At 36.3% G+C, this 16,070-nt stretch overlaps 1 protein-coding gene across 7 annotated transcripts in view; it reads right to left on the reverse strand.

Annotated features, from left to right (window-relative positions):
* LOC150085455 (uncharacterized) overlaps positions 1–16,070 on the reverse strand; it is a 1,845,429-nt gene that overhangs the window by 1,330,172 nt on the left and 499,187 nt on the right. For all 7 annotated transcript variants that reach the window (XM_090374043.1, XM_090374041.1, XM_090374042.1 and 4 more), the window contains one exon: positions 4,300–4,430. In XM_090374043.1, the coding sequence (XP_090230169.1) occupies positions 4,300–4,430 (131 nt within the window). The remainder of the gene's footprint in view (positions 1–4,299; positions 4,431–16,070) is intronic.

The raw sequence follows: 16,070 nt of genomic DNA on the forward strand, positions 1-16,070 counted from the left end.
GAGGAAAACGGATAAATCTTACAGCTAACATTTACCTTAACATACCATGTGCCCTGCTCTGAATTGCATAATTGATGAATGTAAAATTGAGCCAATTTCACATTTATCTCTTAATTTTTTTAAAATTTAGAGATCTTAATTTTAAAAAGTTAAGAAATTCATCTCAACTTTTTTATCCAATAAAAAATTGGATAAAAAACATTAAAATGGAATGAACACATCAACCAAATGGAAAACAAAACATCAATGAAACAAAATAAGGGGTTGGACACCAAAAGACAAGAGAAATCTAAGATCCAAATAAAAGTGGAAGCAATGACGCTAGGAAACTGAATGGACATAAGCTGCAAGCTTAATGCAGAAAGGAAGCAACAGAAGAAGAAATAATAATAGCAAAAACAGCAGCCTTTTACAAAGAGGTTCATCACATTTAGGTGTGATGAACTGCTTTGTAACAGGTTTCTAAAAAGATGGGAGCTGGAATCAAAAATTACAGAATATGATGGCCAGGCCACTTCGGATTGAGAAATTTTGGACAGAAAGCTGAGGATCACTTAAATATAGATAAGGGTTACAGAGCATGTAACTTAGAGAGGATCTAATTAAGATTGATATGGTTGAGAGGGGTATAGATAAAAAAAATAACTTCAAACCAATGATGATTGGCTAGATATTCGAGAAATAATGATGGCCATCCAGGATAAGAATGTGGGGACAAATAAAGAAAACAAATATGAGAGGGAAGAAGACTATGACAATACAGCACTTTCAAAAGTGAAGTATGACAACAGAATCAACTTTTCTGAAAAAAAATAATCCCCCCCCCACCCTTCAAACAGAAAAAAACAATTTTAAGCAACAGACTTAAAACTTGCTTTGGAAATTCAAATGAACTTAGAAGAAATAGTTCTAAAAGGCAGTATTAAAATTTTATTTTTTTCAGATATGTAAATAAAATAAATTAACATCCTTTACTAGTTATACCTCAGTTACATAAATGTCCAGCAGAACATGAACATATATATAAATGACAAACTGACAACCTGTATCACATGTAGGCCAGGTGAGCTAAAGTGCAGTGAATTAGAAACATTTAGCAGAGCCATAAGAGACTTAAAGAAATAACCATACATCCACATAATGGTTATCATTAAATTATAGTCAGCTGTTTAATACACTGATTGAAGTAGCAGAGATCACCAAATAATAGTTCAAGGTCAAAATTCTTGTTAACGATGTTAATTGGGGACAAAGGGGAGCCTATCAAGCACAACTGTTCTATTGCAGATTGTCCAAGAGATGGATTCAATATTTGTATACATGGACTTGTTGTTTTCAATATTTGTATACAAACATTGAATTCATTCCTAAAGGTTTTCAAAAATATTAATAAAAACAAATCACCTTTTTTGTTATATTAGCTATACAATACAGTGTACCCAGCTTTACGATATTAATCTGTTCCAGAGACACCGTTGTATCATGAAAAAATCATAATGTGACCCCAATAACACGCTGTTTTTTAGTAATTCATTCCACGACCTCAGAAGTTGAAATTTTCGCTATATAACTCTCTAAAAGGTCGTTATTATAGTGCAAATTGTATTAGTTACCAATTCAAATCACTAAAATGCACTACACTTCATCGCTATCATATGTTCTGTTATAAAAACCAATTTTGAATGGCTTTGTAATATTTTTCTAAAGCACATTTCTGGAGGTCATAACCAAAAAACAATAAAAACAATTTGCACTTTCCGGTTTATTGGGCTTTTCTGTTGCTGCAAGCAATTATAAATGTAGTAAATTCGATGTTATTGCATTTGTAAAAATACCGATAGCTAGAATTGTGTGGTTTTTTTGCGTTATTATGGCGAAATGTGTTTCCCCTTTACTGAAATCTTAAATTGTATAAAAAACAAATAAATTGTCAGAATCTTCTCTTCATTCCTTTTTTTTTTTTTAAGCTTCGTAAACTTGTTACTCCATGCAAATCATGTTAGTTGCAATTTGTGCGTTCCATTAAAAAATGCTTATGCTGTTGTTGTTGTTTGGTTTTTAGGAGCATTAGCAACTAAGGCCATATTGCTCCAGGGATATGCGGTGGTCATTCCCTGACCTTCCCGCATCCTCCGTATTTGGTGGTCACGGGCTTGAACCCCGGTCTGATCAAGAAGCGTGTGCTACGAACTGCTGCTCCTGCCCACCTGGCTACGGAGGTGCCCATTGCTTATACATCTACTGAAATTTATAAAGAAAATAGAAGATTATCTTGGAAACAAACGCCTCTTGAAGCATTTCTGAAGAAGGCGCTCCTTGTGCAACAAACCAATGAGTGCCGAGCCAATAGTAAGTGATCAACGAGTGTGCATTTAGTCGATGATAAAGAATAAACATTCTTTAAAATTTAAGTCATAAATAATTTCTTTATTATAATTTGCTTGATTTTACAGGCTACATTTTAATTTCTTCGGATAAATCAATCATTGTTTAAACATAAACTAATTAGCTAACTAATCTCATTGTTGAGAACATAACCCCTATTTTTAACCCCTATTTTTCTCCTTTCAATTTTTTCTTCACTTGTATGAAAAATCATAATGGAAGTTGATAGCTTAAATAAATTCAAGGAAGAACTGGATAAACTTTTGGAGCAAATGGATGGGTGAAATGGGAAGTGTGTTTTGGGTTTTTTTTTTTTTTTTTGCTGATGCTGCATAAGTGTGATTTCTTGCATCATATGCCTCCTAATGCTAATATGAACAGTTTATTTTTGTCATACGGGACAGTGTGCAGCTGAGTACCTAAGTGTAATTTGTGTACATATTTTTTATTTTTAGTGTAAGACTTTTTTGATTTCTTTCTTTTGATTTTTGACTAAATCATTACAATATCTGTAATATTTTCCATATGCTTGCTTAAACAAAATCATGTAGCAAATAAAATAAGCACTAACCAGTTATGCTCTCTCTCTCTCTCTCTCTCTTGTATATGAACAAAACATTTCCAGTGCATGTGTTTTGTACATAAATTTCGATTGTTCTCCTTCAAACTACATGCTCTCCTATGTACTAAAGAGCCCTTTAACAACCAAAACCTGAAGATTAATTGGTATAATAATAGTTAGGGTAAATAATTACTTTTTTGAGAATTCACCATATCACTTTCATGTTTCATGTTTTTAAACATTTTAAACAACAATAACAATTCTTTAGTTGTGACTTTAAAGGAATCTTTTACTTTTCAGGTTATTTTCATTTTGCATTAATTACTAATTAATACACTCTGCTAAACTGCAGTAATTGCCTTTGTAATCAGCATCATATTATGAAACCTCTGCTAGTTTTTTAATATTAATTACATTTATGTTTAGAAAATGTGTGTCTATTACAAAATGTCAAATCAATAGCACATCATTATAAGACAATAAATTGAGCACAATATGTGTATAGACACAATACATTCCTATGATAAGGATGATAGGCAATATATTATATATTACCATCATACATACTCTGCTGCCAATGGACATTCCTCTTAATGCTTATGCTGACATAATAAAATTTTTGTTCCACGTCTCAATCTTCCAAGGAAGCCCACGACAACAATATCAGAATTAACCACTTTGAAACACTTAACAAGTACTTTAGTTAATTTGGTCTTTCCAGTAATTCTATCAAATCAGCCCATATGTCTATCACAAGAAAGAAGCTACCATTTGTATTCTGTCTCCCTCCCTTGCTGAGCAGTAGATTAAGGTTGTAAGCTGTCAAAAAGACCTTGGATTGGTATCTAACTTCACTTTTTTTTAAAATCTCAATCGCAAATGCCAAGATTAGAGCTATTAGAAGATTCTGGATATTAAAACCTAATTCATATCTCTGACAAGTATTTAATTTTGAAATACATCAAACACACATCCTACCAGTGATGCTGTAGGGCTAAGAAAATTTGGCTACAGCAGCACCTACTAATCTGAAAATTCTTAAATCCACAGAATATTATATGCTGCATTTGGTTAATGTGAAAGGAATCCAGGAGAAAACCTCAAACAGTATTATGCATTATATCTGGGTAATGCAATGAGAAGCAAAAATGAGGGACCAATCTCGGTGGAGAGAGTCCAGGTCCACATGACCTGTATTTCTTATGGGTTAGGAAAATTTCATTACCTCTAGCAACCTGAAGTAACTGAACTCATGAAATGGTTATAGTCATACATAGTTTACCTGTGATATACTAAAAAATCTATATAAAGAATTTTTTTATAAAAATAGGTTAAATGTTAATTTTACTAACCTAGTAATTTCGTCCCTTATAGACTGGTCCCTTTCCTGCTGAGCAGTAATTACTTTGTTCCAAAATATTTCAATTGCATCAAGTCTAAGTTCTTCGTCTATACTAACTTGTCCAGAATCCCTGAATAATTTCTAAAATATTTAAAAAATATATATATATTATTACAAAATATGCCACTTTATTAAAATGCTTAAAATAATTATTAAGGGTAGATAAGATATGCTGCACTACAATCTACAATTTATGAAATACTATGAAATTTTTGAAATATGATCCTGAATAAACCATTCAGCAAAACTAGTTTGAAGGTCAATAAAAAAAAAAAAAATTTATTTGTTTACCCATAAAACACCCTTATACAGTACATAATAGCAATGGTTGGAATTCAATTCCTTTTCATGTCTAGTTCAATTTAAAAAAGAGACTGAACAAGAGACAGCATATCTCCATCATAATGTGCTCATACCTGAAGGTTGTCTATATATTACAAAACTAAAACAAAATAATGGCATTTGCTATGATTTTATGAACGGCTGTAGCCAAGCAATCACATGCAAGAGTGCACAAAAGAAAAGCACTTGAGGTAACCATGGTTCAAGCCTGTGTGACTATTAAAATAGTAATGTTCATGTATTCTTTCTATCAGTGAACTCCTCTGATCTTATGTGGTCATTGCAGAGCAGGGGTTCTTAACCTAGTGCTCACAAGCACCAATTGTGCTCTTTAAAAAATAAATTTTTCTTGCGATCGATACTGAAATGGGTGCTCACGAGCACTTCCACTTAAGCTAAAAATTTTATAAATTTTTGCATTTAAAAAAGGTGCTTTCTATTTCTCAACTTTCTGGATAATCTACAAAAATCCATGCCAATCCCTTATTTTCACCCAACACCTCAAATTCTACAAATTATGTAAATGCACTTATTAATGTGCTTATTAATATTAATATATTAATGCACTTACATAACAGGCTCATGATAATAAAAAAATGTAATTTTCTGTAAGAGATACTCTCCAACCTTCTCGGAAAGAAAACCGAAAACGCCTTTATAAGTTGTTTTGCCTCCACTGCATTCATGACGTACGATGCGAACCGTTATCGATGTTTCTCTTGGAAATATTACAAAATACTTAGTTGAGAATACAATCACCGTTGCCATAGTGTCGTTACAGACAAAGCATACTGCCTCATGCAATTCTCAGTTTCTAGTTTTAACAGGTTTGTGCCAGATTACGCTCAATTACGCTGCTGCAATAAGTACTGTATATGTATAGTGCTGACTTTAAAGGTGATGAAAGCATTATAGTAAGAAAACTTTTGATTTTGTGTGCAAATGCTTAAATCTATTTTCTTTTAACAGATTTAACTAAAGTTACTAAACCCTTCCAAAATGGATAAGTTTTTAAAAAGAAACGAAATAGTAGTAGTAGTGGCATGTGATGTAAGAAAGCAAGTGTATGAGCTTATGCAGCATCAGCCAAAAAAAAAAAAAAAAAATTTCACACAACCATTCCCTCCAAATGTTTGTCCAGTTCCTCCTTAAATTTATATAACCTATCAACTTCCACAACGACGGATGGAAGTTTGTTCCAGCAATTAACCACCCGCTGGCTAAAGGCAAATTTCCGGACATCTATTCTACATCTGTCTTTCCTTAATTTGAATTTACGCCCCCTTAGGTTCGTAATCTGAACAAGTGGAAGAATCCCATCAGAATTCAGTGTGCTCAACCCATTCAAGGCCTTATACACCTCGATCAGATCACCGTGCAGGTGCCAAGTCTCCAACCACTATAATTTGCAGAACTTAAGCCTCTTGGTAAGAGGATCCCTTCATTCCTCTCACCAATTCCACTTTCAATACTGCAACTAAAACACTTTATTTACAATAAAATAAAATAAAATTACAAGTATATAGATTAAAAATAAAATAAAAATAAAAACAGAATTATAAGTTAAAACTGATGTGGTTTAATTTACAATGAAATATGAAATAAAATATAATGATAAAAACAGTGAAATAATATACTAAAATACCGTAACAACTGTAGCTTTCGGAGACAGCGGTCTCCTTTTTCAACAGCATACTTCTGCTGTGCGGCACATCCTTAAATAGCAGATCCACGGCACTCGTCACATGGTTCCTCAGGAATATGGTTGGAATTTCCCATTTGCACACCACAACTGGAAATGGCTCGGGAGCGCGCTAGCTGACACCGTTCATCTCTCCCAAGAACAACAGTTTCAAAGAGGGGATGTAAGCGTACACGCCTGTCTCTATTAATGGCACTGCTAGCTGCCCCAATACGTAAACTCTCAAGCCATTTATGGTCCCAGAACCCCTGTGCATGATCCGTGATGACAGCATCCTCCGGGGAAATTTGATGTTGCTTCTCCCAGAAGGATAGTGTTGTCAAGGCTTTAATAGATAGGGTGCAATCCCACTGTAGCACCTCCGAGGATAAAGATAATGAAATTATTCGTGTCGCGGCAGACCTCAAGAAATGTAGCTACCCCCAGAGGGTGTTGGACAGATTTATTAGAGGAGCAGAGTCTACCCATAATGAGCCGTTCACCCCTGTGAGCACTGCATACATTCCCTGCTATCCAGGCCTTTCAGACCACACTTCACGAATAATTCGGGGGTGTCAGTTACGCTGTGTGCAACTCCCGGGACGGAGGTTGCACACAGTGATATCGCGTGTCAAAGACCCCATAAAAAAGAAGCCAACAGTGGGGTGGTATATGAAATTAAATGCTGGATTGTGGGGTGTTTTATGTGGGTGAGATGGGGCGATGACTGAAAGACTGTCTGGGAGAGCATATGAATGCAACAAAGTCTGCAAATTACGGGAAGTCTGCCATGGCAGAACACTTCTGCGAAAAGCAACATCAAATTTCCCCAGAAGATGCTGTCATCACGGATCATGCACTGGGGTTCTGGGACCATAAATGGCTTGAGAGTTTACGTATTGGGGCAGCTAGCAATACCATTAATAGGGGTGTACGCTTACATCCCCTCTTTGAAACCATTATTCTTGGGAGTGATGAATGGTTTCAGCTAGCGTGCTCCCGAGCTATTTCCAGTTCCGGTGTGCAAATGGGAAATTCCAACCATATTCCTGAGGAACCATGTGACGAGTGCAGTGGATCTGCTATTTAAGGATGTGCCACACAGCAGAAGTATGCTGTTGAAAAAGGAGACCGCTATCTCCGAAAGCTACAGTTGTTACGGTATTTTAGTATATTATTTCACTGTTTTTATCACTTTTATCATTATATTTTATTTCATATTTCATTGTAAATTAAACCACATCAGTTTTAACTTACAATTCCGTTTTTATTTTTAATCTATATACTTGTAATTTTATTGTAAATAAAGTGTTTTAGTTGCAGTATTGAAATTTATTTATTTAAATAACGGCTGGTGTGAAGTCTAATTTCTCGATATGAATTGTCCAAGCCTTGTAGGCTATTTGGAGACTTACATAATAATCAACTTAAGGAAATTCAACTTTATGCAAGTTTTTGCCGGCCAATGCAAACTTAAAAAAATCGTGGAAACATATTTTGCATCCCATAGGAATAAATGCAGGTACAGTCAGTCCTCAGTCCTCATATAGCACTATAGTTGTGTTCCTAGAAACCTTCATGCAATTCAAAATCGTGTAATATAAACAACAGGCCCTATGGGAAAAATAAGGTTAGGCGCCGACCACCCAAGATTGAACACACATTTTTAACCAAAACATTACCAAACACGATAAATTATCGTAATAAAATACACATTTTATTGAGATATTTTATTACGTAATAAAATATTGCTAATGCTTTTGCTTCTATCATAAGCAAACTTGTTTTCTGTTTGATTTTCTATCCAAACAGATGACAGCCGTTCCATCTCTTCCAATTATTTGTGTCTTGATCTAATGGATCTTAATTACACTTTTGAGTTGTTCCTGCTATGAAATTTGTTTTTATTTTCTCTGCATTCTTTCTAATTCTCGGCGTTGCCTCATTTAGGCCAGTAGCACGTGTAATATCACATGGTCTTAATTTCGCTCAGTGTTTTAAAATTTCATATTTTTTCTCTATCAACAGAGGCTGACTGGCCATAAGCCTTACTGGAGAAACCCCGGTGGGCCGAAGGCCGGTGTGATTTTGGCCATAAACCATAGTATGAGGCCACTACAAATTTTCACGGGTAAGAATTTTTGACCCAGTCCGCTTCTGTTTATCGATATTGCTTTTCTTTTTCTCTCTGAATCTGCAGTGTCTGCACCAGGACGCTTCCTTTTCACACATTTTAAGTATTTTATTCATTTTTAGGGAATAAAGTACAATTACGAAATGAGGAGGCATGCTTGATACATAAACAAAGCTGTGCGTGCGTAGCAACTGAATAAACAACACCGCAAAGGCAGAGATACACTATTAACGGCTCACATTTTATTAAGGCACATTTCTGGAGGTTACTACCATAAAACAATAAAAACAATTTCCAGTTGCGTTTCTGCCAGTGGAATCTGTTATAAACTGGTAGTAAACTCGATCTAATTGCGTTTGCGATAATACCAATAGCTGGAATTGTGTGGGTTTTAACCTTATTAGGGTGAAATGTGTTTCCCCATCACTGATATAAAAAATAAATAAATTTTCAGAATCTTCTCTTCATTCCTATCATGTTGCATTCAGCTGGGGTGATTCCGCGTTCGACTGCCATTTCTCATGAACACAAAGACGAATCGTGCATAAGCGAATTCGGTTCGTGTTATATACGATATCGTTCCCCTATTTATAAATCACGTATGATCAAATTCGTGTAGTATAAACATGTGTTATATGAGGACTGACTGTATAGTGAAAATATCATAATGTGAACCCAATAACACATAGGTTTTTTTTTTTTTTTTTTTTAGTAATTCATTCCAAGTCCTTGGAGGTTGAAAATTTCACTATATTACTAAGCTATTTATCTCTCTAAAAGGGATATACATATATATATATATATATATATATATATATATATATTTTTTTTTTTTTTTTTTTTTTTATGTAAACCTCAAACACAAGAGGTATTAGAACCAATAATACTTAGTACTGTGCTTGGGTTGGAGGTTGAGAAGACGAAAGAAGATATTTGTTGACATTGGACTTGAACTTCTATAGACGGTAATTTTCAGGAAATACGTATGATTTGTTGTTGTTTTGGTTTTTAGGAGCATTAGCAACTAAGGCCATATTGCTCCGGGAATATGCGGTGGTCATTCCATGACCTTTCCGCATCCTCCGTAGTTGGTGGTCACGGGCTCGAACCCGGTCTAATCAAGAAGCGTGTGCTACGAACTGCTGCTCCTGCTCACCTGGCTACGGAGGCGCCGGAAATATGAATGAAGGAAGGTTGTCCAGAAAACGGCAGTTGAATGAATAAACGAGGAAGATGAAAAGTTGGTTCTGTGAGTTTGAATTTGGACAGTAAATGGATGTTCGCTGGTGGCAGCACGTGTTCGGACTATTTTGAAAAAGAGAGCAGGAATTATAGAAGCCAATTCAGAAGAACAGTGTCCATGGAAGTATCTGTAGAAGAGGCATGCAGCAGAAACAGTACGTCTATGAGACAGCAAGTGGAGAGAGACTGTTAGAGATGAATCATTAATTAACCTAACTGCCCTCTTCTGAATGGAATCAAGAAGCCTGAGAACTTTGGGGGGCACCACCCCAGATGTGGGAACAACATTCCATGGCAGGGTGTTTTTCGATTTATACAGAGTGAGCAGCTGTTTGGAAGAAAAGTAACGCCAACAGCGAAAGAGAAAACCAAGTTTTTTTAGATGTAGAGGAAGCAATATTTGTAATGTGCTTGTGCCAACAGAGATTAGAAGTCAGGGTAATCCCCAAAAGAGATATCATTTTGCCTAGAAATCAGAGTGTCACTAAACATAAGCATAGGAGCAGAAGAATCCTTTTTGGGAGATATAAGACAAGACTGAGTTTTAGAAAGGTTGAAATCAACTAAGGTGTCTTTGCCCCACTGGAGAATTACCTGAAGATCAGCATTTAAGGAACTAGTAGCAGATTTTTGAGAAGTTGAAGCTGATTGAGCAGGACAAGGTTTCTCAAAATGGAAAGTGGAATGCAATGTGCTATCATCTGCAAAAATATGGATAGGATTTCCAGTCAATGGAAGAAGGTCATTAAAATACAAGAGAAAAAGAGTGGGGGAAAGAACTGAACCTTGGGGGAGACCGGCATTGGTGGAGAAGTTAGAAGACACAGAGCCATCTACCATTGCCCTCAGTGAGCGATCAGAGAGAAAACTGTATAACCAATTACAAAACACAGTTGGCAAACCATAAGATGGAAGCTTGTTTAGAGGACCTTTATGCCAAACACAATCGAAAGCCTTTGAGATGTGAAGAGCAACTGCTTGCATTTCACCACACCTTTCCATTGAATTTGTCCATAAATGGGTAACATAAGCCAGAATATCACCTGTGGATCGACACTGACGGAATCCATACTGGCGATCGTTGATCAGATGGAAGGTTTCTAGGTAGTTTAAGAGTTGGCAGTTAATTGATTTTACCATTACTTTAGAAAGAGTAGAAGTAATTGCAATGGGACGATAATTGGATGGGAGGGATTTGTCACCCTTTTTAGGAACTGGCTGGATATGAGCAAATTTCCAAGCAGAAGGAAAAACACCTTTGGAATAAGAAAGTGAAAAAAGGCTGCAAAGAATAGCTGTAAGTTCAGGAGCACAGGTTTTGAGAACAAGTGGAGAAATACTATCGGGACCTGGAGCTTTCTTAGCATCAAGATTCGTCAAAATCCTTCTGACATCCTTTTGACAGAAGACCACAGGAGGCACTGAATGGAACGTGTTGGGAATGGTGGGAGGTGTTTTACCAAGATCATTAATACATGAGTTGGAAGAAAAATGGGATGCTAGCAGGTCAGCTTTATCCTTGGCTGAAGTGACAACAGAGTCATCTGGTTTGGACGGAGGTGGGAGCAGAGATGGACAAAAGTTGCGGCCAATAGCTTTGGCAAGAGACCAGAATTCTCGGCTACCATTAGGGCAAGAAGCAAGTTTTCTACTCTTAGACTGTTTAAACTCTTGTTTGGACTGATTAATAACTGCTTTACAACTGTTGCGAGCTTTGGTGTAGGCAGAAAATGAAACTGAAGAATTAGAAACAAGCCAATTACGATACGCAACATTCTTCTCTTGAACAGCCATAGCACATTTATTGGAAAACCAAGGTTTAGATAAAGGACGAGATTTTAAAGTGGAGTGTGGGATAAAGGATTCCATTCCTGCAAGAATAATTTCACTGACACGATCTGAGCAAACGTTGACATCAGAAGTTTTGACACAGTAATCAGACAAAGGAAAAGAAGAAAAGAAATTTCGCAGGTCATTCCATTTTGCATTCTTGTAATGCCAAACAACACGAAGTTGGGAATAGCCATGAGATGAAGGTTCCATTGGAAGAGACAATCACCAAGTTGTGATCTGAAGTGCCTAAAGGACCTCTCACTTCGACCGTGTACTTAGAAGGGTTGTTTGTGAGAAAAAGATGAAGTGTGTTGGCTGTATGATTAGGATTGTCCGGTATTCTTGTAGGTAAATGAACAATTTGTGCTAGGTCATTAGTAATTGCAAAAGCCTCAGCATCTTGACCGGCTGGGTCGGTGTGACTAGAAAATGGAAGCCAGCTGGAGTTGTGAAAATTCAAATCACCAAGAAAAATTACCTCACTGTTAGGAAAGTTGGACTGGAGAAAGTCAAATTGCAAAGAGAGGAAGTCAAAGAGATCCAAGTGATTAGTGGAGTTGGGAGAACAGTAGAGATAACAAATGAATTTGACACAATGAGGTAGAGAGATTTTAAGCCAGAGAAGATCAAAGAGAGGAGATTCCAAATTGCCAAGTCTCTGACAGGGAATATCAAAACGGACATATGCTCAAGTACCACATAAACAAAGCTGCGTGCATGTAGCAACTGAATAAACAACACCGTAAAGGCAGAGACACACTAACACCTCACTAGCTCCCATTTTACTAAAACACATTTCTGCGGGTTACTACCAAAAAACAAAAACTATTTCCAGCTGCGTTTCTGCTAGTGGAATCTGTTATAAACTGGTAGTAAACTCGATCTAATTGCATTTGCGATAATACCAATAGCTGAAATTGTTTGGGTTTTTACGTTATTATGGCGAAAAGCGTTTCCCCTTCACTGATACAAAAAACAAATACATTTCCAGAATCTTCTCTTCATTGCTATCGTGTTGCGTTCAGTTGGGGTGATTCCGCATTCGACTGCCATTTCTTGTAAACACAAAGGCGAATCGTGCTTAAGCGAATTCAGTTAGTGTTATATACGATATCGTTCCCCTAATTATAAATCGAGTATGATCGAATTCGTGTAGTGTAAATACGTGTTATACGACTGACTGACTGTATATTTATAATGGAAATTGCACTACCCTTTCATCTTTATCATATGTTCCCGTTATAAGAATCAATTTTGAACACCTTTGTGATATTTTTCAAAAGCACATTTCTGGAGGTCACGACCATAAAACAATTTGCATTTTCTGGTTTATTGGGCTTTTCTGTTAGTACATATAATTATAAATGGGTAGTAAACTTGATTTTATTGCATTTGCAATAATACTGATAACTGCAATTGTGTGGGTTTTTACGCTATTATGGTGAAATGTGTTCCCATTCACTGAAATCTTCCATCATAAAAAACAATTTTCAGAAACTTCTCTTCATTCCTATTTACGGATTACAAGTATGAAGGGAAAGCAACCAACAAAAAGTGCAAGTGGTGGTAGTGCCAGGAAACAAAACAAAATTGATTTAGAAATGAAGATGAAAATGATTAAGAAGTACAAACCAGGACAAAGTTTGTCATCTATTGCAAGGGAATTAGGTCTTGCTGCTTCAACAGCGAATACTAATTTAAAGGACAGTACACATATAAAAGAACATGTCAAAGGATCAGCGCACTTAAGATCAACAGTGATCACAAAACAGCATTCAGGTACTATATCGAAGATGGAACAGCTGTTAATAATATGGATGGAAAATCAGAATTAGAAGCGAGTGCCCCTGAGTCTAATGACCATTCAAGCAAAAGCAACAAGTATTTATAAAGATACTAAGGATAAGTACAGCGAACCCCAACCCAAGTTTCTGGCAAGCAACGGACGGTTTAATAGGTTCAAGCATCGTGCTGGTTTCCATAATGTTAAAGTATGCGGTGAAGTCACTAGTGCTGATTCTGCAGCTGCAGAGAAATTTTGTGACATATAGGAAAAAATTATTGATGAAGGTGGCGGCTATTCAACGCAGCAAATTTTTAACTTTGATGAGACTGCTCTGTATTGGAAAAAAATGCCGGATTGAACATACATTGCCAAAGAGGAAAATACAATACCAGGTTTCAAGGTGTCAAAAGACAGGGCCATGCTCTTGCTTGGGGCTAATGCAGTGGGAGATTACAGATTAAAACCACTGCTTGTGTACCATTCTGGAAATCGTCGTGCGTTTAAGGGCATCAATAAAGCCACCCTACCTGTGCATTTCCAATCGAACCAGAGAAAATGGATAACAATATCTCTCCTTGAGGATTGGTTTAAATCCTGCTTCATTCCCAAGGTTGAAAAATATTGTAAAGACAACGACGTTCCTTTCAAGATTTTGCTTTTATTAGATAATGATGCTCCTGGACATCCTACGCATCTAGATGATTTCAATTCGAACGTGAGAGTCAATATTTCTACCGGCAAACACAACTTCACTCTATGGATCAGGGTGTTATTCCGAATTTAAAAGCATACTATTTAGACACATTTGCTCAGGCATTGTCTGCAGTAGACGGTGAGAAAAATTTTTCGTTAAGAGACTATTGGAAATCTTACAATATTTACCAAGCCATCTTAAACATTAATAAGGCCTGGGTGAAAATTACTAAAAGTTGTTTAAATGGTGCATGGAAGAAAATATGCCCAGGGCACGTAAAAGGCTTCAAAGGGTTTGAAAAAGTCGAATCACATGAAGAGGTTACATATAATTGTAAAGCTTGCAGAACCACTTCAGATGAAGCGGCGCCTCCGTAGCCAGGTGGGAAGGAGCAGCAGTGCGTAGCACACGCTTCTTGATTAGACCGGGGTTCGAGCCCGTCACCACCAAATACGGAGGATGCGGAAAGGTCAGGGAATGACCACCGCATATCCCGGAGCAATATGGCCTTAGTTGCTAATGCTCCTAAAAACCAAATAACCAACTTCAGATGAAGGTTGCTGCCAAAGACATGGAGTAGTAAATAGAGGAAGAAGAGAAGGAATTATCTAATGAAGAACTTATTGACTTGCAGGCAGCGATAGTGAAAGAAGTAAATGCTGACAAAGCTCAAGCTGAACGAAATGAGGAGCGGAGAAACTTTCTGATTTCAAAGCATCATCCCCCTGTTTTCCCTATATAAACATTACTATAAATTTGAAACAAGAGCACTGATCAATTTCAAAATTTCAATGCTTACTTAGAATATTTTAGTAATCTTTGTAAGAAATTTATGTCAATGAGTTTACTTATTTTGATATAAATCATGAATTATTACTATTTGCCAGTAAACCTGAAATGAAATTTATTGTGCACAGTAACTAACTTGTTTATCCATAGGAACAGTCAATCCTCTTTTCCAGTCCAACCCCCCCAAGTATTCTTCTCTCTCCTCACATCTGTGCATCATTATATCTCTACTTTCCGCACACATCTTACCATTTCTATAGATACTTCATTATAACCTGGTGATTTACCTCCTTTCATCTTTTCCATTGCAGCCACCAATTCATTCTCTCTCTCTCTCTCTCTCTCTCTCTCTCTCTCTCTCTCTCTCTCTCTCTCTCTCTCTCTCTCTCTCTCTCTCTCTCTCTCTCTCTCTCTCTCTCTCTCTCTCCCCTACTTCCCCTTTCACTAGTCTTCCATTATGTTTCAATATCCTCCAAAAATATTCTTTCCATTTCAATATTTCTTCCTCATCTGTAATTATTCTTCTCATTTCATTAAACAGGTAATATTGTTTCTATATTCATATTACCAAAAAGGCTGAATCTTGTCAAGGAGAGGAAAGCAACTTCCACTAGTCAAAGTTCCTAGACTGATCAACTTATGATTTCCTGCATTAGCTGCAGCAGAGGCCTAAATGGTATTGATGAAGCAGCATCCCAACCCTTGGCTAGTAAACAGTATGCAGTACACAGCAAACATGTCAAATTCCAGTAATGGTATTATAAGCAATGAGGATCCAGAATGCAAATTATTATCATCAGTCACAGCCGGATGCTGATGTTTATAGCAAGTATAACCCCATTACAATGATTACTGGTTTTCACCATAAATCAAAATTTTCATCATAACGAATGTATTTCTAGATCCCGGCTAACTTACCATATTATTAACGCTTTATAAGTCTTGTTTGAACAAAATGGTCTTTTTGGAAAAAAATTCAGTACAACAAATTATTTTCAAAGTCCACCAATGCCTAAATGCATTGGTTTAGAAGAAGGAAAAAATGTTTTTCAGAAAAACTGAGATTGATTGACATTGGATGGTCCAAATTGTAAATACAGTTAGGGGAGACTTCACTTTAAGAAAAAAAAAAAAAATGGCAGTTTTAAAAAATAAAGCAAAAGAATTTAATATTATGCCCTCTACATTTTCGTATGAATCATGCCTTATGTTTTCAGAGA

Source organism: Mastigoproctus giganteus, chromosome 5 (assembly GCF_048544385.1).
Source record: "Mastigoproctus giganteus isolate SK-2022 chromosome 5, ASM4854438v1, whole genome shotgun sequence".
Taxonomy (NCBI): domain Eukaryota; kingdom Metazoa; phylum Arthropoda; class Arachnida; order Uropygi; family Thelyphonidae; genus Mastigoproctus; species Mastigoproctus giganteus.